At 40.3% G+C, this 23,399-nt stretch overlaps 2 protein-coding genes across 19 annotated transcripts in view; one reads left to right on the top strand and one right to left on the bottom strand.

Moving 5' to 3' along the window:
• jbug (filamin-type immunoglobulin domains fbug) overlaps positions 1-13,845 on the top strand; it is a 250,789-nt gene extending 236,944 nt beyond the window's left edge. For all 18 annotated transcript variants that reach the window (XM_073989964.1, XM_073989955.1, XM_073989957.1 and 15 more), the window contains 4 exons: positions 2,793-4,866; positions 4,930-6,422; positions 6,488-6,667; positions 12,762-13,845. In XM_073989964.1, coding sequence (XP_073846065.1) covers positions 2,793-4,866; positions 4,930-6,422; positions 6,488-6,667; positions 12,762-12,893 — 3,879 coding nt within the window. In that variant the 3' untranslated portion in view covers positions 12,894-13,845. The remainder of the gene's footprint in view (positions 1-2,792; positions 4,867-4,929; positions 6,423-6,487; positions 6,668-12,761) is intronic.
• A 6,579-nt stretch (positions 13,846-20,424) lies between these two features.
• Positions 20,425-21,186, bottom strand: LOC141386627 (uncharacterized). Its single transcript, XM_073955540.1, has 2 exons — positions 20,658-21,186; positions 20,425-20,594 (listed from the first exon to the last, which is right to left on the bottom strand). The coding sequence occupies exons 1-2, from the start codon at positions 21,184-21,186 to the stop codon at positions 20,425-20,427; spliced, it is 699 nt and encodes a 232-aa protein (XP_073811641.1).
• Positions 21,187-23,399: the final 2,213 nt, after the last annotated feature.

Here is a 23,399-nt window from a genome sequence, read left to right as displayed (position 1 = left end):
ATGGGGGCTATACCAAAACATGGACCTATGTTGACGATGTTTCGTGGAGATGTTTCATGAAGATAGTTCGGTTAAAAATTGTGGCTAAAATTCTCAAAATACCGAAAATCGGGAGGTACCGTTTTATGGGGACTATACCAAAACATAGACCTATGCCCATATCCTTTGGGATATAAGTTTGTTGATCACTAGGAACCCTAAGTTCAAAATTATAGCTAATTCGGTCTGCAAATGTGGCGAAGAACGTCAAAATACCTCAAATCCGGAGATACCGTTATATGGGGGCTATACCAAAGAGTGGACCGATATAGCCCATCTTCGAACTTGACCTGCCTATGGAAAAAAGACCCTCGGGTGCAAAATTTCAGCACTCTATCTCAATTATTGCGGACCCTAGAGTGATTACAACAGACGGACGGACTGACGGACATGTCTAGATCATCTTAGAATTTTATCCTGATCAAGAATATATATACTTTATAGGGTCGCAAATGATTAGTTCGATGTGTTACAAACGGAATGACAAACTTAATATACCCTCCATACTATGGTGGAGGGTATAAAAAGGTGGCGAAGCGACCGCATGCTGCTATATACATATGTACATATGTATAAAAAATTCAATTGGACAATTAATATGCTAGTGATACACGTAATTTGCAATAATGCTGGGAATTTCTCTATCATGATATAGGCAAATTATAGCATGGGGGGAAAATGTTGTATTCTACACAAAACCTACTATATATTAGGCAGTAGGCCCGTTAGCTACCCAGGAGACACACTATTGCAATTTGCATCAGGGGAAAGGTCAGTAGTTCTTTTTTAATATGTAGGTTACTTTGCTGGTATTGCCCTCCAGGAAGTAAAATATGCACCAAATTTTAATTTTTTATATTTTTCATCATCTAAAACTGTAGGCATGTTCTTCGACTTAAACTCTTACAACGTGCGAAATCTCGTGACTATTGATCTATAATTGCGACCTCTTGCGTGCTTCCGATTATATTACAAACAAATAACTGGTTATATTAGGCTGTAACTCTGTTATCTGAGCACGTAAATCAACATAATTGGCATCAATGGAAAGGTCAAGAAATGGCCTTCCAAATTTTATTTACGTGGGCGGAATGTATTTTCCAGGAATACATATATAAGCTGTATATTAATATTTTCACAATTTTCACACAAAAGTTGTGGTCCATTTAACCCTCCAAATATTATCTGATCGCCATCTCAAATTGCAAGCTTCTTCTTTATCATATACTCTTACCTTAGCTAAAATTTCGAAGCAATGGGACTTTTATTGCGACCTACAGAGCAGCTACAATATCGGATAAAAATTATGTTTTTGGTCCATTTCACCCGCTAAATATTTCACGATCATTACCAAATAGGTGTCTATTCTGGTCTGAACCCGACCTCCATGCAAAATTTCGTGACGATCGGTCCATAATTGCGTCCTGGAGTTTGATTACAATTTATAATGGACAGACGGACGGACACACATCTCACAATCGCTTTATCTCGTCGAGATATGAAGATTGGTATACTACATTGGGGGTCTCCGACGAATATTTCGCACGATAACTCTTGAAGTTAATGACCGATTTGGTCCATACTTTACACGTCCTGATATATCTACCATGTATAGATTAGGTTCGAATATGGACTGCATTTGTGTGGGGTACCTCCCACACAAAATTTTGGATAGGTGCTCTCGAATCACTTTGATTTTTGTTGAAGCTACTTGCATACACTGCCTCAATTACGAGGGTAACAGTTTTTTCAGCGGCAAGTTCATACTTTTTGAGAAAACAGCCCGAAATATGTAAAAACCCCTATGGCACCATATGTAGTGGTTGGAGAGCACGATAACTCTCGATTTTATCAACCGATTTGTTCCAAAATTTGGCCTTCGTCATATTTTGTCCAAACTTAGTTTCAGTTGGAAGATGGGCAATACCGGTCCACAACTTCCGATACTTTCCCCATTATTTAAATAATGTCATTAAAATGGTATGCACGATATCTCTTGAACGGGTCAACTAATTTGGTCCCTAATATTTTGTCTGAATTTAGTTTAATTTCTAAAATAACCCTTATCGGTCCTCTCCTCAGGATACCTTCCCCACACAAGTTCAACGTTTGTGTCTAAGTGCAGTTTAGGGTATGTTCAAAGATCCTTGGGAAATGTATATCGCTGCTGTCCCTTGTGGTCCTGTTTGCAGCGATATTATGTTTTCCTTTGACCAGTGGATCATGTGGACTATGCTTCCTGTCATACTAATCCAAAAGTTAAACGATGACCCTCTGAAATTACTAGTGGGCGCGATATCTATCGAAAAAATATAACTCCCCAAATAAGATCAACTTCTGTAATGGACTATGTCGGTCCATTCTTACCTCCTCCGCAACACTTTTGAACTTTAATCCTAATCCAAGTTTTTGTCGGAAAGTTCAAATGTCTAAAAAGGGCCACAAAATACCCTAAATACATTCGACCTGTCCATAGATAAACGTTTTAATTCACATATGCTGAAGGTATATCTCTGTCGGCAAAGCCGACTGATACTATTTCACTTGTTTGACCTAATTTAGGCATTAGGGGCTATCCGTGGCCAAAAAACTTCTCCATCTAAAATTGTGGGCACGAAAGGAAACTTGTTAGTCCATATTATTTCAGAATAATTCGGATTGGAGGGTAAAAAAAGTTCGGCCGGCCGAACTTAACGATTTTTTAGTGGTTATTTATTAATTTAAGATTCTTTTCTTGCTCTTCTCTTCTCCAGGTTTATGATGTCAATGCCATCAAGGTGAAAAATGTCAGCAATGGTACTGTTGGCAAACCAGTAACATTCCTTGTGGAAACATCTCAGGCTGGTCCCGGTAACCTAGAAGTGACGGTTAATGGCGGTCGTGTACCAACATCAGCCCAGGCGCAGGGACAACACACATATGCAATTAGTTTTACACCACGTGAAGCACAAAATCATACCGTTGAGCTGCGTTTCAATTCTCAAGATGTACCCGGATCGCCGTTCACTTGTCGTGTATCGGCAGCTGCACGTATACAATCTCCCGAAACCATGGATAAAGTTAGTGTGGGTCGTATGTTTGAATTTGTTGTCGAGTCCGATACTAAACCAACTGTTGAAGTGCTGGGTCCAGCAAGACGCAGTGTTCCCGTTTTGATTGATCCCATACATGTGGGTTATAATGTTAAATTTGAGCCCGTTGAGGTGGGTGATCATTCGGTGGAGGTACGGTTGCCAGGTGGTGGTCACGTCGAAGGAAGTCCATTTTTGTTGAAAGCCTACTCTGCTGAGAAAGTAGTGGTGACCGATATACGTCCCGGTGTTGTGGGTAAAAGTGTGAGCTTTGGCATTAATGCCAGTCAAGCTGGAGCTGGTAACTTGGAAATTATTGTGGCAGTTAATGGTAAAAATGTACCAAATTTTGTACAATCAGAAGGTAATGCCCGTTTCAAGGTTAATTTTAAACCCACGGAGGCTGCAGCTCACAGTTTGTCGGTACGTTTCAATGGCCATCCGGTGCCTGGATCACCATTTACTTGTCACATTGGTTCAGCTCCCATAAGTCTACCAAGAGCCATTGCCACAGGCGAAGCTTTGAAGCAGGCTGCAATTAGGGTGGATAACACTTTTGATTTGGATGGTTTTGAGGGTATAGAACCGCAAGTGTTTGTTACATCACCCTCAGGAGATAATGTACCCGCCCATGTACAGCATCAGGGTGGTGATTCTTATTCGGCCACATTCCGACCCAATGTGGTGGGCAGACACTTGATTAGTGTTACTGCCTCGGATCAACACATCAATGGGTCACCATTTTCATGCAATGTTTTTGACGTGTCACGTGTTACCATCAGTGGCTTGGAACAGCAATATGGACCCGCAGCATTGGGAATTCCTGTGACATTTAGTGTTGATGCTGCTGGAGCAGGTGAGGGTACTTTGGAACTGGTTGTGTCAACAGATACCAGCACTGTCAAGGCCGAAGTTGTGGCCTGTGCCCGTGGTCTTTATGATGTGACATTTGTGCCGCAATCAACCGAACCCCATTACGTGAATATCACCTTCAATGAAATGCCTGTCGATGGCAGTCCCTTCCAGGTGGATATACAACAGACAGCTCAAACCATACAAATTGGCAGCTTGGCCATGATTGATTTTCCCGCCGATGATCAAATTGCCGAAATTATGGGTCCTGATCATAAGCCGGTACCCTATACCATTAATAGGCAGACAGCAGAATTCCGTACCCACATGACGGGTAACTATTTGATACGTTTCATTGATCGTGAAACAAGGCAACATGTTGGCACCCGAACTCTCACCGTTTTCGATCCATCATTGGTGAAAATTACCGAAGTTGGAGAGGCTTTGTGTCACCGTCCAGCCAGCATTTCTGTGTCGCTTAACGAGGCTGGCCAGGGAGACTTGTCGGCCTATGTTAAGTGTGGTGCTACCGAGGTTCCGCATACCATACGAGGACCAAGCAAGAATGGTGTCTATGAAATTGTCTATCATCCAACCAGAGTGGCTCCACACAAGATTACCATTCTCTTCAATGATGTACCAATATCTTTGAAGCCATTGGAGATAAATGTGTTGCCAGCTGGAGCTGGTAAGGAAATAAGCGTTAGTGGCCTGGGATTGTATCAGGCTAGGGTCGGTAAGACCACCTCCTTTGCCATTGATACCATAAAGAGGCCAGCAAGAGAATTCGATGTGGTGGTATCGGGTCCTGGTGGCCAGGCCCTGCCCGTGAGATGTTATCAAACCAAGAGTGGTCATTTGCAGGCAGAGTTTACCATTAACAAGCCTGGTCAATGTATTATTGGTAAGTAAGAATTTTGTTTTAAACATAAAATGGGTTTTAATGAATGCTTCTTTTTTCTTGCAGAGGTTCTCCATCAATCCAAACCCCTACCTGGCAGCCCCTTTACCTGTGAAGCCTTTGACACTTCTAAGGTTTCCGTCCAAGGTCTACCCAAAGCTCCCATGGCCCTCCACAGTCCCATTGCATTTACGGTGCGTACCGAAAATGCTGGTTTGGCAGAATTGGAAGCTTTTGCTGTGTCACCAACTAATCAAAATGTTCCAGTGCATATTAATGAACAATCTGAGGGTATCTACAGTGTTGAGTTTATACCCACCCAACCGGGTACTTACAAGCTTACCTTGATGTATGGTGGTGAAACTTTGCCCAGTTCCCCATACACCTTCACAGCTTCAACAAGTGGTGCTATAACCGATACACGAGCTGCTGGCAATGGTCTGGAGGTTTGTCATCGCAACAAGGAGGCCTCATTTATTGTCTATTGCCCCGTCCAACCTAATGTCCAGATTGAACGTTCCGATGAATTTGGTGAACGCATTGAACCGAAAATCAAATCACTGGGCAATAATGAGTGGCGCATTTCCTATACGATTTTGACAGTGGGCCGCTATGAAATTCGTGCCAGTTGTCCGAATCGTGGCAACTTGCCTGGTTCCCCATGGCATATTTCTTGTGTGGAATCGGGTAAAGTTAGCCCAGTTGGAGGTTGGGGTACACTGCTGGATCATGAGGGCCGTTTGATATTACCAGCACGTATTGTTTTCGATGTGGAGAATGCTGGACCCGGTGAACTCAACTGTACAATTGATGGTGTGGAAATACCCGTTGATAAGCTACCAGATGGCAAATTGCGTTTGTATATTAGCGGCGATAACATGACGCCGGGTGAACATGATTTAGAATTAACTTGGAGTGGTCTAACCATAGTTCAGTGTCCACGCAGTGCCTTTGTCACTGGCCAGCAGGCGGCCGATAAGGTTGTGTTAACAGGCCGAGGTTTGGCTGCAGCCCAGGCAGGAGAAGCTGCCCACTTCACCATTGATGCCACTGATGCTCCAGCAGGTAGACCTGAAGTAATTCTTGTACATCAAGATAACACCTCTGTACCGGTTAGTTTGGCCCAACCACGACCAAATGAAGCAATTTGGATGGCTTCGTATACCCCACAGAAATCTTCATCGGGCCCCCTGACATTATCTGTCAAATGGAATGGTCGCCTGGTTAAAGGTTGTCCTCTAACCGTGGCTGTTGGTTCTTCTATGGATGCCTCAAAGGTCATATGTTCCGGGGAGGGTCTACGACATGGTATTGTTGGTAAAGACATTAAATCATGGATTGATACCCGCCGTGCTGGTCCTGGTGAATTGACGGCCCATTGTGCAGGTCCACGCAAGGTGGCGTATTGTGAACTCTATGATCATGGTGATGCCACATTTACACTGAATATTAAACCCCAAGAGCCGGGGCGGCATGTACTTACCATAAAATATGGTGGACAAAATGTACCCGGTTCACCGTTTGCCCTTAAAGTTGCAGGTGCTCCTGATGCAAGCAAGGTAAGTCAGGGGAACTTGGGGAGGGTATAGTTTTGGAAAAAAATTATAATTTTTTTGTCTTTCAGGTACGTGTCTATGGTCCTGGCATAGAACATGGTGTCCTAGCAACCTTCCAATCCCGTTTCATCTGCGATACCCGTGGTGCTGGTGCTGGCCAATTAACTGTACGTGTACGAGGTCCCAAGGGAGCTTTCCGTGTAGAAATGCAAAGAGAATCACAAAAGGACAGAACCATTTTATGCAAGGTATGTACCAGAGATTTGATAATAAAATCCGACTTTCGTAATATGTTGTCCAAACGTAGTGTAAGTTCGAAGATGGGTCACATTCGTATGGGTATCTCCCCCACAAACGTTCGAAAATGTTCGGAAAAATTGTGCGCGCAATAACTCTTAAAGTGAGTAACCGATTTGTTCCACACTTTGCATATGGGTAAACTTCTTCCAGACATGGGTGAGGCTAGAATAAAATTTCGGAAAAGTGCAGTTTAAGGCCTGCTCTGGAATCGCTTTGGTTCTTTTTCCAACAATTTATATTTTCTGTCCCGATTACAATAGTAAAAGTTTTTTCAGGGGCAAACCCTATATGGCACCATATGTAGCGCACGATATTTTCGAACGGATCAACCGATTAGGTCCAAAATTTGGCCTTCTTAATATTTTGGCCAGACACAGTTAAAGTCCGAAGATAGGTCATATCGGCCCACTACTTCTGGTACCTGCCCCACAAATGTTCAAAACTTCTCACTAAAATGGTGTGCACAATAACTCTGGAAGGCAGTGGCCGGTGTGGTCCCTGCTTTGCACATCGTAATGTTTCTTCGAGACATAGATTAGGTTCAAATATGCTTTATATTGGTCCACTACTTCGGATAGCTCCCACCCGAAATTTCGGAAAAGTGGAGTTTATGAACCGTGAAACTTCTACCAGACTTAAATGAGGTTCCAATATGGACTCAATCGGTCCACTCTTTCGGGTACCTCCAAACAAAATTTCGGAAAAGTTCAGTTTATGGCCTACTCTCCAATCGCTTTGTTTTGTTGTAACAACTTGTATTCGCTGTCCCCTATACGACAGTACATGTTTCATCAGGGGCAAGTCCATACTTCCTGAGAAAATCGGTCCACTCCTTCTGGTATCTCCCTCACAAAAGTTCTAAGTTTTTCGCCAAAATGGTGTGCACGGTAACTCCCGAAGGTAGTAACCGAGTTGGTCCATACTGTGCACATCGTAATGTTTCTACGAGACATAGATTAGGTATATGGACTATATATGTCAACTCCTTTCTCCAAAATTTCCGAAAGCTGCAGTTTAAGAGCCGATCTTGAATCCCTTTGATTTCTGTTTTAGCAATTCGTATTCGTTGTAATCATTACGACGGAACAAGTTTTTGCACGGGCAAGTCTATAGTTCCTGAGAAAATGACCCGAAAGCTTTAAAACCCCTACGACATCAGTAGCTAGAGCGGACTGTAAGTTTCGAACGCATCAGCCGATTAGGCCCAACGTTTGGCTTTCGTAATATTTTGTCCAAATTGCAATTTGAGGTTCCTACGCTAACAAGACCTCCATAAGTCCATTTTTTGGTATAGCCCCATATAACGGTACATCCCGATTGTGAGGGTTTTAGCTAACATTTTTTGATCGAACTAGCTGTAATTTGCCATTTGAGGATCCTATTGGTCACAACACTTCTGCATTAAATATAGGTCCATGTTTTGGTCCAGCCCCATATAACGGTACCTCCAGATTTTAGGTGTTTTGAGGAGTTTAGCTACATTTGTTGATTGTAATGTGGAATTAAGCTTCTCCACCAAAAATTGTCACCATAGCTCCATGTTTTGGTATAGCCCCCATATACCGGTACATCCCGATTTCAGGTGTTTTAAGGAGTTAGGCTACATTTGTTGATTGTCATTTGACATTTGAGGTTTCCAGAGGAAAAAAAAACTTCTCCAGCAAAAATTTTCACCATAGGCCCATGTTTTGGTATAGCCACCTCTATCTCCAGTTCCAGGGAAGTGGCTGCTTCGATGGGATGTAACCACAGATCCACTGGAGTTAGATGAGTAGGTTAGGCTGGGCAGTTGAAAAGGTGTTTTGTGTCGTGCGGGCCCATGCCACATACCGGCGCGGTCGATTTTCGCCCAATAAGAATTTAGACGACTGCAATGTCCCGAGCGTAGTTGAGCCAAAAACTACTCTAGTTAGTCGTGGCAGCTGACGCTCCTCAGCTGCCATAGATGGGGGATGTGTTTCGAGGACTTTATTCACACTATAATCACCGAAGGCCTTGGCAACTGCATCCGTGTGAATACTATTTAAACCTACTTGATATGCTTGTTGATCTAGGGATTCTCTCCTGTATCGTTGGACATCTCCCTCTAGAGCATGGATATCCTTCCTGATCTGCCTGAATGTGTGGGGCCTACCCACAAGATGGTGATTGGGATGGCTCACGCGGTAACATCCAAGCAGGTACTGCAAGGAAAGCATCTCATTGTGTTGCTTTACTGGAAGAATCTTTGCCTCCTCATGTAGATGGTCCACTGAAGATTTGAGGAGGCATCCTGTTGCTGTTCTTAGGGCGGCATTCTGGCAAGTTTGAATCTTTTTCCAATTCATATCACATAATCTCGGGGACCAGACTGACGTCGCATAGCTTACCACAGACCGACCTATCGTGTTATATTCGGTCAACAAGGTTTCTTTATCTGCACCCCAAGTGCTGCCGGCTAGGGACTTGAGGACCTTGTTCCTACTTTTCAGTTTGTCACAGATAGCTGTGGCGTGCGCGCACGACGTGCCCCTAAAATTTTGGGGCAGTTTGTGGTCGGAATTCTGCTACCGTCGACCACGACATTCAATTCTCTTCCAAACTGCGCTGTCCATGTGGTGAACCGAGTGGCTGTTGATTTTGTGGCGGAAATATGCAAATTCCTCGAATGGAAAAATGTGGTGAGATCGATTAAATAGTTGTTCAGTCTCTCACAGATGTCATCAGGATAGGTACCCAACGCCAGGATCGTGCAATCATCCGCATACGTTACGATCTCAATGCCGTCTGGAGGGGGCGGAATACAGGAGAGGTAGAGGTTAAACAGTTCCGGAGATATCACCCCTCCTTGGGGAACTCCCTGTTTCACTCTACGGGGATAGGATTTCTTGTTCCTGAATTCCACATACGACTGGCGACTACACATATAGTTCAGACTTGGCCGGAGGGTTGCCTGCTCGATGTCCTCGAACAGCGTGGAGTGCTTGACAGTATCAAAGGCTTTTGATAAGTCAAGCGCCACCATCACTGTTCTATCACACGGCCGCTCCTGGTTGAGTCCTCGACAAATATGTGTGGAGATGGCGTGCAGCGCTGTTGCCGTGCTGTGCTGCTTACGGAATCCATACTGATGATCGGCAACTTGATAGCTATTTCTAATGCTGGGGAGGACTAAGGCCTCAAGGGTCTTCGATACAGGTGATAACAGCGAAATCGGCCTGTACGATTCACCTTTGCTGGCATCCTTGCCTGGCTTCAGTAGCGGGACCACCCTGCCCATTTTCCAGACTTCGGGAACAATAAGGGTGGCTAGCGATAGGTTGAGAACTTTAGTGAGATATTCCACTCCCGGCTCATCCAGATGTTACCATGGAAATTCCGTCAGGTCCCAACGCTTTGGGCCTGATGGCATTCATAACATCATACACTGTAAACTGTGGTGGTTCAGCAGGAAGAGATCTAATGCGACGTAACACTCTTCTCTCCGCCCTGTCACTCTCGGGGTGCTCGAACAACAGTCGATTGAAGTAACTTGCACACCTCTTCGGGTCAGTCAACGTAACGTCGCCAAACGTGACTGACGCCCTGTCATCCCTCCTTCCGGGGTTCGAGAGTTACTTAACCGTTGTCCACAATTTACTTATACCGGCTCCAATGTTGCAACTGTTAACTTCCAGTGTCAGCTCCCTGACTCTGGGGTCGTCGGGGTTGGTTCGACGAAGCTCATCACGCTCATATGCTAATCCCGTCGCCTCTGCTGGGAAATTTGGTATTACTTCGGGTATTCGACCAGCAGGTATATGGCGAGCGGCTGCAGCACTGATGATGTCTCGGAACGTCCTTTCCGCTACCCGAACATCATAAGGATTGGGCAATTCTCTTAAGCGGTGATTGGTGAACTCTCTGAAACTCGGCCAATCAGCTTTCCCATGATTGACGAATGTGCGGCGTTCAGAGGTGATGAAATCGGGTGGTCTGCTGATGGAGACAATTACGGGGAGATGGTCTGATCCAAGGGAAATGACGAGTTGCCAGGTAACGTCATTTGTCAGACCAGGTGACACGATGGTTATGTCTGGCGAACTGTGACACGCTCCTCTAATTCTGGTAGAGCTATCAATCTGCTCAGCCAGCGCAAATTTTTTATCGTCACCTATTGTTAATTTCTATATTGGATTCGAACGTAAACATATTAAAACTAAGGAATTTAAAAAATAAGGTCAAAATATTGGAAGGCGTGGCCGTGGCGAGCTTCTAAAAATGAATTTTTTCGCAATTTTGGAAAATAGCTCATTTTTTATACCCTCCACCATAGGATGGGGGTATATTAAGTTTGTCACTACCTTTGTAACTACTCGAAATAATCATTGTAGACCCCACAAAGTATATATATTCTTGATCAGCGTGCAATTCTACATCGATATAGCCATGTCCGTTCGTCTGTCCGTCTGTGGAAATCACTCTAGCGTCCGAACGGATTGACGTAGGTTGATGAAACTTTGGGAAAATATATTATATGTACGTAGGACTTTTGGTATTGAAAGCGGGCTATGTAGGTCCACGCTTTCGTATAGCCCCCATACAAAATGACGCGTGACGCGTCGTCGTTTTAAGGAATTTTTAAGATATTTGGCCCATTTTACGACCGAATTGGTTGTAATTTGGTACTTTGTGTCTACATAGGCCAAAAAATATTCCTACCAAAGTTGGGTTATATAGGTCAACGTTTTGGTATAGCCACCATATAAGGCCCCATATATAGTACGCGTCATTTTAATATATTTTGAATGTATTAGACCGATTTGACCACAGAATTGGTTGTAATTTGGTATTTTGTGTCTTTAGAGGCCAGAAAACATTCCTACCAAAGTTGGGTTATATAGGCCCACGTTTTCGTATAGCCCCCACATAAGGCCCCTTATAAAGTACGCGTCTTTTTAAAATATTTTGAATGTATTAGACCCATTTGACCAAAGAATCGGTTGTAACTTCCTATTTTGTGTTTCCAGAGGCTAAGAAACATTTCTACCATAAAATCTTTATATAGGTCCACGTGTTGATATAGCCCCCATAATACAATATCTCCCGATTTTCTATATTTTGAACGTTTTAGCCTCATTATCACACCGAGATAGCTGAAATTTGTTATTTAGTCTTCTTTAGGCGTATAAAACTTTCCCCCAGAAATTTGTAGGTATAGGTCCACGCCATCATATAGCCCCCATAGAACGGTACCTTCCGAATTTCGGTATTTTGAAGGTTGTGGCCACATTAATCCACCGAAATGGCTGAAATTTGTGGTGGAGGGTATAAAAAGTTCGGCCCGACCGAACTTAACGCTTTTCTTACTTGTTGCTACTTTTGTTGACCCAACTACCTGTAACTCCACATTTGAGGTTCTCAGGGGTCACAAAATTTTCCACCAAACAAAATTTTCATTGGTCCCTGTTTTGTTATAATCCCCACATAGCGGTTCCTCCCGATTTAAGGTGTTTTGAGGAGTTTAGCTACGTTTGTTGACCGAACTATATGAAATCTGAAATTTGAGGTTCCCAGTGGTCACAAAACCTATGTATCAAAAATTGCCAACATAGATCCACGCTTTGATGTATCCCCTCCGCCCTATTGAAGACATATTTATATATATTTTCCGACCTCCTTTAGGCATTTGGGTATCTGTGGTCATAAAAATCTACACATAAATTGTTGACAGGATAAAAAAGTGTCCCATTTCTGTTCAGAGGGTATAAGAGTGCGCCCAGTCGAACTTATCGATTATTTAATTGTTCTCATTTTTTGTAAGGTGTCGATGTATTTTTCCGACCGAAAAACATTTTTTAAGAAAATTGTCAATATAAGTTCGCTTTATTTTTAGAGGACTCACCTAAAACACTTTCTCATTTTATCACTTTTGCTTGTTTTAGTATTTTATAGGCTTCGAACCACACCGTAAGGAAAATAGTTGAACTAGGAATTTGTGTATAAAAAATTCGACACGGTCGAACTTAAAACCGTTTTACTTGTTTACTCACAAACTATTTTTTTCTTTCTTTCTCCAAACAGTATGATCCCACCGAGCCCGGCGATTATCGTGTTGAGGTGAAATGGGCTGGTGAATTTGTACCCGGATCACCGTTCCCCGTTATGATATTCGACACCGAGGAGGAGTTACGAAGGTTTCTTCAAGGTATATGAGGCCAACACAGCATTAGCACCATAATATTGCCAAACCCTGCCCTCAATCTCCCACAACATCATATACAACAACATCATCAGCAGCAGCAACAACAACAGCATAATCAATTAGCCCACCATCAGCAAGTATCAAATGCAGCCACTCCCATACTGCCACTATTTTCCCATCATCAACAGACACTGTTGCGCCTTTCCCCATTATATTTAAATGGTAATGGCTTGGGCGCTTATGTTGGCGGTGGTGGAGGCGGCAGTAGCGGTTTTGCCGTTTGTTTCGGCGATAATAGTAGTCGGGCTGCCAGCCAACAGTATCTAAGTAATCCGGATTTGACGACCTATGACATTGGTGGCTCACGTTCTTGTCTAAATCGCAGTCGATGTCGACAAGAGTCGAGTTGTACCATACTTTGACGTACGACTATGTGTGTGAGTTTTGTTTGTTTCCAAACACACACACACAATTTGTTATATTATAACTTATACTTTACAATTTGCTATAACAAAAAACAATATTATTTATATTAAAAAAACTGTATTTTATACAAATACAACGAACCATTATTTTTTGTAAGCGAAAGAAATATATTATATATTAATTTTCGAAAAAAAGAAAAACAACAAATTTTTTGAAAATGCTTTAATGAACAAAACGTATGTTTCTTAATGTTTACATTGTTTTAAACGAACCTTTTATTTTCGTTTTTATTATTATTTTCGGCGTGACTAACTCTTAGCTTTAATAATGAGTTTTATTATTACAACAATTTTAATTTTATTTGTTTCAGCGTATTATTATTTTTATAATATGCCAAACAATATAGACTTTTATATACATTACAATTTTATTTTCACTATTTTAATGATGCTACATTATGTTTGTTTATATTTACCAATTATATATTTAATAAAATTAAAAAAATATTACAAATTTTTTCTATTCAATAAAGAAAAAGAGTTTTATTTAATTTTGTCGTTGTGGAAAAGGATACATTAAATTAAATACATTGAAGGATTCATTCATACAAAAGGATATAAAAAGAAGGACCTATAAGTCACAAAATCTTGCTGTACCTAGTGATAGGACAGAGGTCTCCAATGACACCACTGGGATGGTAATAGGAAACAGTTTTTCAAGAGGAGCATTACCAAAAGACTAAATAATTTTTAATGTCAGAATTGAGACTGTGCTTTGGTGGCTTATAGTGAAATTTAGCGGAGAACATTTTTGTCTTTGACGCCGTTCTTCTAAAATGATGCTTTGTATGACAATTTTGCCAAAACCCACATGAAGTACGCCCTTAACCCTAAAATGTGTTTATAATTGTCCATATTTCTGGAGTTTATGTAAGATATAGAATTTTGGTGTATTCTAGGACCTATAGTAAAAATTGATGGCGAACAAATTTGTAGAATTTTTTTGATCTGATACGATTACATTTGTCGAGGTTCAGGGGTTATCATCAATTAGAGTAATCGATATTGACAACCTCGACAATAATCATTTATTGGCGGCAAATCAAATGTCACATAGAAACTTACCTCACTGAATGTCAAATCACATCAATCTGTAATACTTGAAGCAGCATCTTTGCCGCAGAATAGTATAACTATAAATAAAACGAAAGTTTCAGACCGCCTGCGTCTATAAATTAACCTAGTGTTTTATTTAAACCAACCTACACCACCAGTTTCCTAATAGCAACACGTAAGTATCGCCTGAATACTTGTTGTGTTGTCTATATTCATTGAAGTGTTGTTGTTGTTCGTCTTTGGACAACAATTAATTTCGGTTCTAAAACTACTCTGTAGATTTAGAACCCCTACAAGTCCATACGCCTGTATCGGAACTTGTACAACATTTAATTGGAGAAGGGACCAAAAATACCCCTTTAATGACCGTCTGAGGGATAAAAATTATGAAAAATGAAGCCAGCGACCTGAAAAACATAAGAACTCAAGATAAGGTCTAAATTCATTCATTTTTAGAGTTTTGGCCAGGTTTTTCGTCAAATTAGCCACTGTGCATCGAACCGCAGACCTTCTGAGTACAAGGCGGGCGTGCTCTCCATTGCCCCACTGTGACAACCAAACTTTGTACATCCTAACATTTCTTACAAACATATGTTATGTTTGAAGAAAGTCCAAATCGACCCAAGTTTTAGTATGTTTGACGCAGTTTTGTAACAAAAGCCCATTTTCCATCCAAATACACCAAGACCTTGCTTTGCGTCGTTTCACTTTGCGTTGTTTTCGAAGTTGCGTCGTTGCTTAGTTAATACCTATTTTCACTATGCGTCGTTCGATTTTCGATGTTGCGTTGTTTTAAGTTTGAGTGTCTAATTCTTTTATACCGTCCACCATAGTATGAAGCGTGTATTAACCTGGTTTTTCCGTTTGAAACACATTTGCGACCTTATAAGCTGATTTAGCCAGGTCCGCCTTTCTGCCCGTCCCTTTGTTGTAATCACGCTATCTTCCGAATGATGTGAGATAGAGGTCTGAATTTGTAACATGGGTACTTGGTCTGTGCTTAGATCAAGTTCGAAGATGGGCTGCATCGGTACATGTTTCAGTATAGTCCTCATGTAACGGTACCGCCCGATTCCAAGTATTTTGACCTTTTTAACTACATTTTCAGACCGAATTGGTATTTAGTGTTCCCAGTGATATAGAAACTTCTCCACCAAAAATTAAGAACATAGGTAAACGTTTTGTTATAGCCCACATATAACAGTACCGCCAGATTTCACCTACATTTTCTGTCCGAATTAGACCAAAATAGCTGTAATTTAGCATTTAGAGTTCCTATTTGTTCAAGTAATTTATCCGCCTAAAATTGTGTGCATACGAAAAAATAGTGTTTTTTTTTACACTGGGACATATCTCCGAACTTTTCATGGCTTTCCATAGAAAACCTTAATTCGCTTTGCCTTGTCTTACTTTGAGTCGTATTTTTTTGGAACGTATCTACGACGCAAAGCGATATCTTAGTGTATGGACATTTAATAAATACAGAAACAACCCAGCAAAATGTTCGATGCCAAAGATGCTATTCAAGAATGGGTGCAAGTGAAATGGAATGTCATTTTTTCAGCATCTTCACTCATTCTTTTTACAAGAGCGTGACCCTCAAAAGATGCAATTCATTTTCAGATCCTAAGCATGTCATCTTTACTAACTCGATGGAATGGCATCTTCAACAATTCTTTGGCATGGCATCTTAACCAATTCCCAAGAATAGCACTTTCACTAATCTTTGGCATGTCATTTTCACCAACCCTTTGGCATGAATTTTTCACGTCTTGTTCGGAAAATACTTTATTGAAATATGATTTTCATGGCTTTTTTATTTATTCAAAGCAATTTATGAAATAACTATAACTTAATTATAATTGCAGTTTGTTGTTGTAACAGTAGTTTATATGTTCATTTTTCTGCTTAATGAATGTGGCTACATATTGAAGTTTGTTAGTAGATTTGATGCTGAGCAGATCTTTTATGTCACGAAACCTTGCTCTATAGAAATTTAAACGGCAGTACCATCCCGAGCGTATTGAGCCAAATGTACTCTGCTTTGTCCTGACAGCTAACGCTCCTCAGCTGAGATAAATGGCAGACGATAGATCGTTGTTTATTGAATCTGCGCCTGCATTCATGTGAATACTTCTTAAACCTGCTTGATAGGCATGTTGATCCTGGTTCTGCTCCCAGCGACCATGACATTCAACTCTATTGTTCTCAACTCTGCCGCCCAGGTGGTGAACAAAGTGGCCGTAGATTTATTGGCTGATATTTGTATATTCCTCGCGTGGAAAAGGGTGGTAAGATCAGACAAAAATGAGTTAGCCATTCACAAATGTCATCAGGGAAGGCACCTGACACCAAGATCGTACAATCATCCGCATACGTTATAGGTTAGACAGTTCCTGCAATATCACCTCGGACAACTCCAAGTTTCACTCTACGGTTCTCGGACATCTTGATCCTAAATTTTACGCACGACAGGCGTCCAAACATATAATTTATTATCCAACGTTTGAAACTTGGCCGGAGCGTAGTCTGCTCGATGAACTGAAACAGCGTGGAGTGCTTGACAATCTCAAAGGGTTACTATCACTGTTCTATCGCACGGCTTACTTTGATTGAGTCCTCGACTAATATGTGTAGAGACGGCGTGTAGCGCAGTTGTTGTGCTGCTTGCGGATCTCATGTTATTGATCGGCAACTAGACAGTTATTTCTGATGCTGGGGTTTTGTTACTGGCGACTAAAGCGAAATTGGTCTGCACGATTTATCTTTGCTGGCATACTTGCTGGGCTTCAGTAGCTGGTATATTTTCCAGACTTCGGGAACGATGTGTGTGGCTAGCGATAGGTTGAGAACTTTATTGAGATACTTGACATTCGGCCGTCCAGCTGTTGCAGTTTAAGCACCGCCGCTACTCGCAACATAGTTTAATTCCTCCGCAACTGATTGATTGATTCATCTTACAAAAGGTTTTTCAGTTCCCATCACCAGTACAGATTTCGACATGAACTCTAACTGCAAATTACTATTTCGTGAATTTTATTTTATGAACATTTTGGAAATGTAGGGATCTACAAATCGACTTGTAGAGCAGGGCTCTCTAGAGCAGACAAGGAAAATTTTATAATACCAAAGATTGCAGTCCAACTCTATTTTTTGCTCAATGATTGGGACTTCCTAGCGTAATAAATCTTACATAGCTTTAATAAATCTTAGATAAGTAAAAAAAAAAATATATATACATGTGTATAAATAAAAACACAAAATTCATCTCTAGTGGATCGATGGAATGGGTTCAAATGCCGATGAAAGGATCGGATCTTTCACGACTTCCTTTGAATGGGTTCAAATGCTGATGAAAAGATCGGATCTTTCACGACTTCATTTGAACCAATGCAAAAGATCCAGTGAAATCATGGCATCTCATGGAACCACTTCCATAAAATTTTGCTGGGAAAAGTTATACCATTTGACAAAATATTTAAAAAAAATCTGATTGATTTTTAACTGATTTTTTGCCTATAAAAATAATGTTCATATTTATAATCGTCGATAAAAAATTGTAGTATTCGTTAAAAATTATTTTGAGAAAGTAATTATCACATTTGCTAAGAATTTTCTTGAATTGTATTTTGTTCAACCAATAAGATATTTACCCTACGGAGATGCCCTATATGGACCATCTTCGAAGTTAAACTACAATTGAACAAAATATTACGAAGATCAAATTTGGCTGATCCGTTCGAGAGTTATTTTGCGCTCCAGCCACTACACATTGTACCATAGGGGTTCTTTACAGCTTTCGGACCATTTTCTCAGGAAGTATGGACTTGTCCCTGAATAAACATGTACCGTCGTAACGGGGACAGCGAGTACAAATAGTTACAATAAAAATCAAAGAGATTCGAGAGGAGATCTTAAACTGCACTTTTTCGAAATTTTGTGTGGAAGGTACCCGAAAGGGTGGACATATATAGACCATATTCGAACCCTATGTCTCTTAGAGATATTATAACGTGCCAAGTATGGACCAAATCGGTTACTACCCTCGACAGTTATCGTGCGCCCTATGTAGCGAAAAGTTTTGAACTTTTGTGGGGGAGAAACCTGAAGGAGTGGACCGATACGGCTCATCTTCGAACATAAACTATGTTTGGACAAAATATTACGAAGCTCAAGTTCTGGTTCGAATCGGCTGATCCGTTAGAGAGTTATCGTGTTTTACATTTTCTCTGGAAGTATGGACTTGCCTATTTCTTGTACCGTCGTAATGGGGGCAGCGAATACAAGTTACTAAAAATCAAAAGTTCTTAAACTGCACTTTTCGGAAATTTTGTTTTGATGGTATCTGAAGGAGTAGACCCACAGAGTCCATATTAGGAACTCATTTATGTCTGTAGAAATTTTACGATGTGTAAATCGATTGCTCCCTTCGAGAGTTATCGTTTACACCATTTTATAGAAAAATTCCGAATTTTTGTGGGGGAGGTCCCCGAATGAGTGGACCGATATGGCCCATCTTTGAACTTAAACTAAGTTTGGGCAAAATAATACGAAAATTTAGTTCGAATCGGTTAATCCGTTCCAGAGTTGTCGTGGGCACCAGCCAGAGAGATTGAAGGACGGACATGGCTAACTCCAAACTGTCTGAAATGAATTTCGTCCAAACATACTTGGGTCGTTTCAAAACATTATATCGCCGTTAATAGACCCCAGGATGCACTTTCAGTAAACATTTTCAAACGCTCCTTGAATAGCCCTTAAGCTGTACTCAAGCGAAAATTTTTAACTTTTGTTAAGGATATACCCTAAGATGTTTTGTAATATAGACTTTCTTGGAACTTCATATACACACAAAAAACCTTCTGGCCACGCCAGCCAGGAGTCATTGGACATTGTTTTTTTGTTTTTTTGAAAGTTTGACAGTTTTTAGCCTAAGTGTACTCAAGACAGTTTGACATACGACCGACCATGTGTTGGGTTGTTTACAGTGGCTTGATTGAGACACCACCAAAACATGGTTTTGAACGCTTTTAAAGCATCTACTGGCGACGAAATCCATTTCGCGCCATTTTTTCTTGATGTGCTGGAATCAGATGAAGTCATTAGATGTACGGAGCATGACCTATCAATTCCACGTTCTGTCCGGTCAAACAGGCGCTGGTCCTAATCTATGTATGAGAGCTCGCATTGTCATCATGCAGAATGATTTGTCTTATTTTGTTCGTTTTTCGAATTCCTCAGGAGACTTCAACAAACAAATTGTAATTTAACACTCAGCCAAGCCGTATAGTCACACGGTCAGTTTTGCCAAAGAAACAGGCGACCATTTGCTTCCAAGGTCTTCTTTAATGAACAGCTTTCGTTAGATTTGGCTCGCTTTCGAAGACCCAAGCGGTCGATTCCTGTCTTGTTTCCTAAACATTGATCAAAGATTCGTCGTCTGTGACGATCTTATAAATGTCGTTTGAAGCACCGCGATTGTTTATATTCACAATTTCTTTGCACCAATCCACAAGAGCATTTTTTCATGTAACCAGTTTTTCATAGTGATGGGAAGGGACATCCTCTTTATCGACATACAAAGATTTAATTTGATTGATACGCTCTTGCCGTGATTATCTACGTCGAATCTTGTAAAGCATTATCGGACGAAAATGTTTACAAGTAAAAATTACGATGTGCAAAGTTTCGTCCCAATCAATCAATTCGTATGTTTTCGTGCGAATCTGACATTTGAGTCGAGGCCGAAAGGGTTTCATAAAAATGCCATTATCTCAGCAAGTATGGACTTGCGCCCAAAAAACAAATGTTAAAGAGCAGTGAGAACAACATTTTATTTATTTTATTTTTTATTTCTTTTAAATTTCTTTCGTATAGTTTAAAAAAGTAGATCACATTTTTTCTGTACAAATAAATATCAGTAGACTCAATTTCATTTCTTGGTAGGTTCATATTTCATTATCACGTAAAGACTTTTAACAACAACATAGCTGCTGAACTTTCAATGACCATGATGACTATGCTTATCATAATGTCCATGATGACTTTCTACCTTATGATCATGGTGGGCATGGCCAATTTGATGAACAGTAGCCTCAAATCCATTCTTTTTATCGGAAGAATATTTCACGACACGAGTTGTGCCATCGGATTCCTTAAGAGAGTAGCTGCCTGCAAAAACAAAATACACAATTTTATACGAAAATATAGAAATTTGTGAACAGGAAATATTACCCTTTACTTTATCACCATCTCTGGATTCCCATTGTTCCTTGACATCGCCAGTTTTTGAATCCTTGACACCATATTTGAAATCATATTTAGGATGGCTGTGATAATCATGACCATCTTCATGACCACTGCCGTGATGTTCATCATGATGACCATGGTGATATTCGCCATGTTTGTTGGAGCCGTAATGTTCATCGTGATGGCCGTGTTCATGGTGACTTTCATGTATACCCTCGTGTTTAGTTATGTGAGCATAACTGGTAGCCTTACCATGACCACCTTCATGACCAATACCGTGATGTTCATCATGATGACCGTGATGTTCGACACCGTGATGTTCAGCGTGGTAGCCGTGTCCATGATTCTCCTTATGTCCATGATAGCTTTCATGTATGCCCTCATGTTTAGTTACAACAGCATAACTGGTAGCCTTACCGTGATCATGACCATGATCGTGATGTTTATGAGGTGCAGCTTCAATTATGGTACCACAAATAATCAAAATGGCTATTGAGGATATTATGGAACGCATTTTGCTATTGTTATTTTTTTCGCCAAAAACTAAGTTATGCTCAACTGCAATGGGAAACTGATAATGCAGTAAGGTTTTTCTACCGAATTTATACCAAGTAAATGGTTATGATTAAACAATTTGCATTCTACTTTCTAAGTACCTATTTTGCATTAGCTGAGTTATTTTCTTCGACTGGTTTAGGTGTTAATGTGGGATTGTGCGAAACAAGGTCATTACCAAGGTATTGAAGGTCAACCAAAATTACCAACTTGCATGCCTTTTGCCTTTCACTACACATTAAAGATTGGTTAAGTCTAAAACTAACCAACATCATAACAGCAAATACCTAGTTTGGGTTTATATTTCAAAGAATAAGCCATAAAATCTAGAAAAGTATTCTGTTTAATTATTTTGTTTTGGTTTTAAATTTTGCTTTGGAATTTAATGTCGAAAAACTACTGTCAACTAACCGAAAACATGACACTTTAATCCATTGAAATTAATCTTTTTGGAATTGAAAAATATGACTTTCATATCACAGGCTGCCCAAAATATTTTTGTGTCAGCATTGGCAAGAATACATATACTTTACTAACAGCGGTATATGCATAGGTACATGGATTATGAGTATAGAAAATATTTTTAGTTGTCAAGAAAAAGTACCTTGCTGAGCATCAGTGTTCTAGAACCTTAAACCAAAACTGCTTACTGACGATTAATAAAAATATTATTTACCTCAGCATGAATGATTTTGAATTGCCTTTTTAATTTATTCGAAACCATAAAGGAAATTCCTAAACATTTATATTTGACAATTATTGCATTGGCAAAATAGTGACATACACATATGTATATGTGTATGTTAACTTAATATAAGAAAACTAAGTAATAAAAAATACCATTTAACAATCGTTGCTAGTTAGTAAGAGGCCAAAGTATAAAATAGTAAACAAATCTGAAACCAATATCAGTTGCCCATTGATCTTGAAACACCCAATAACATTTAGTTCCTTTGCATCAAATTAAACAAAATGCGTACTTCAATATCCTTGGTTGCTGTTTTAGCTTTTGGATGTATCCTTATTGAAGCCGTACCTTTGCCACACAAACATGATCATGGTCATGGTAAGGCTACCAGTTATGCTGTTGTAACTAAACACGAGGGCATACATGAAAGCCACCATGGAGGTCATCATGCCGAACATGATTCTCATGTTGAACACCACGGTCATCATTCCGAAAGCCATGTAGAAAGTCATGGATACGGTCATCATGTTGAACACGACGGTCATCATGCTGAACACCACGGTCATCATGCTGAACACCACGGACATCATGCTGAACATCATGGTCATCATGCTGAACACCACGGAGATGCTCATCATGACGATAGTCATGATTATCATAGCCATCCTAAATATGAATTCAAATATGGCGTTAAGGATTCAAAAACTGGTGATGTTAAGGAACAATGGGAATCCAGAGATGGTGACAAAGTTAAGGGTAATATTAAATTGTTCATTCCATTTTTTGTTTGTTCTACTTATTTTATTGATTTTATTGTAGGCGGTTACTCTCTCAAAGAATCCGATGGTACAACTCGTATTGTTAAATATTCTTCCGATAAGAAGAACGGTTTTGAAGCCACCGTTCATAACATTGGTCATGCCCATCATGATCATAAGGGCGAAAGTCATCATGGACATCATGGTCACTAAGGACATGAAGAAATATAATCATCATCGCCATGGAAAAACCAGCAGAAACCCTAATCGAAAATGTACGGTTAAAAGCATTAAAATGAAAACAGTATTACGACCTTCCCTTTAAAAAGACTTACATGTTATTGTAACTATTAAAAATACACATATTTATTTTGAGCATAGAATACTGTGAGGTGACATTTTTTGGGTGGATAAATATTTTTGGGTATGAGAGCCCTGGAACCTGGAACATTGACATGCAGAGAAAAAATATTTTTCGCTTTTGTTGGAACAACAATATCTATTTTTTATTAATTTTCTCGCTTGATGATCGGAAATTATTTGCAAGTGAAAAAGGAAAGCCAAGGACTCGAACCCACATAGTCACCAAATTACGTTACCTGGTTTCACTGGTGGTAAAGCAGATCTTCAGACGTATCGACAATGTAATGGCTTCTCTGTCCTAGAACTTTTCGTTTTTCAAATGCAAATGTGTTTTATACATTTACGCGGATATTTGGCCGCTGA

Source organism: Musca autumnalis, unplaced genomic scaffold (genome assembly GCF_047663935.1).
Source record: "Musca autumnalis isolate F117 unplaced genomic scaffold, ASM4766393v1 scaffold_5, whole genome shotgun sequence".
Taxonomy (NCBI): domain Eukaryota; kingdom Metazoa; phylum Arthropoda; class Insecta; order Diptera; family Muscidae; genus Musca; species Musca autumnalis.
The sequence above is the reverse complement of the archived record's forward strand: the minus strand, read 5'-3'. Positions and strand labels throughout refer to the sequence as shown.

Excerpts from the sequence above, each read along its gene's own strand:
- LOC141386627 (XM_073955540.1), bottom strand. The coding sequence starts at position 21,186 with ATGCGTTCCATAATATCCTCAATAGCCATTTTGATTATTTGTGGTACC. Across the intron at positions 20,595-20,657 it reads AGATGGTGATAAAGTAAAGG|GCAGCTACTCTCTTAAGGAA; the intron begins GTAATATTTCCT and ends TTGTTTTTGCAG.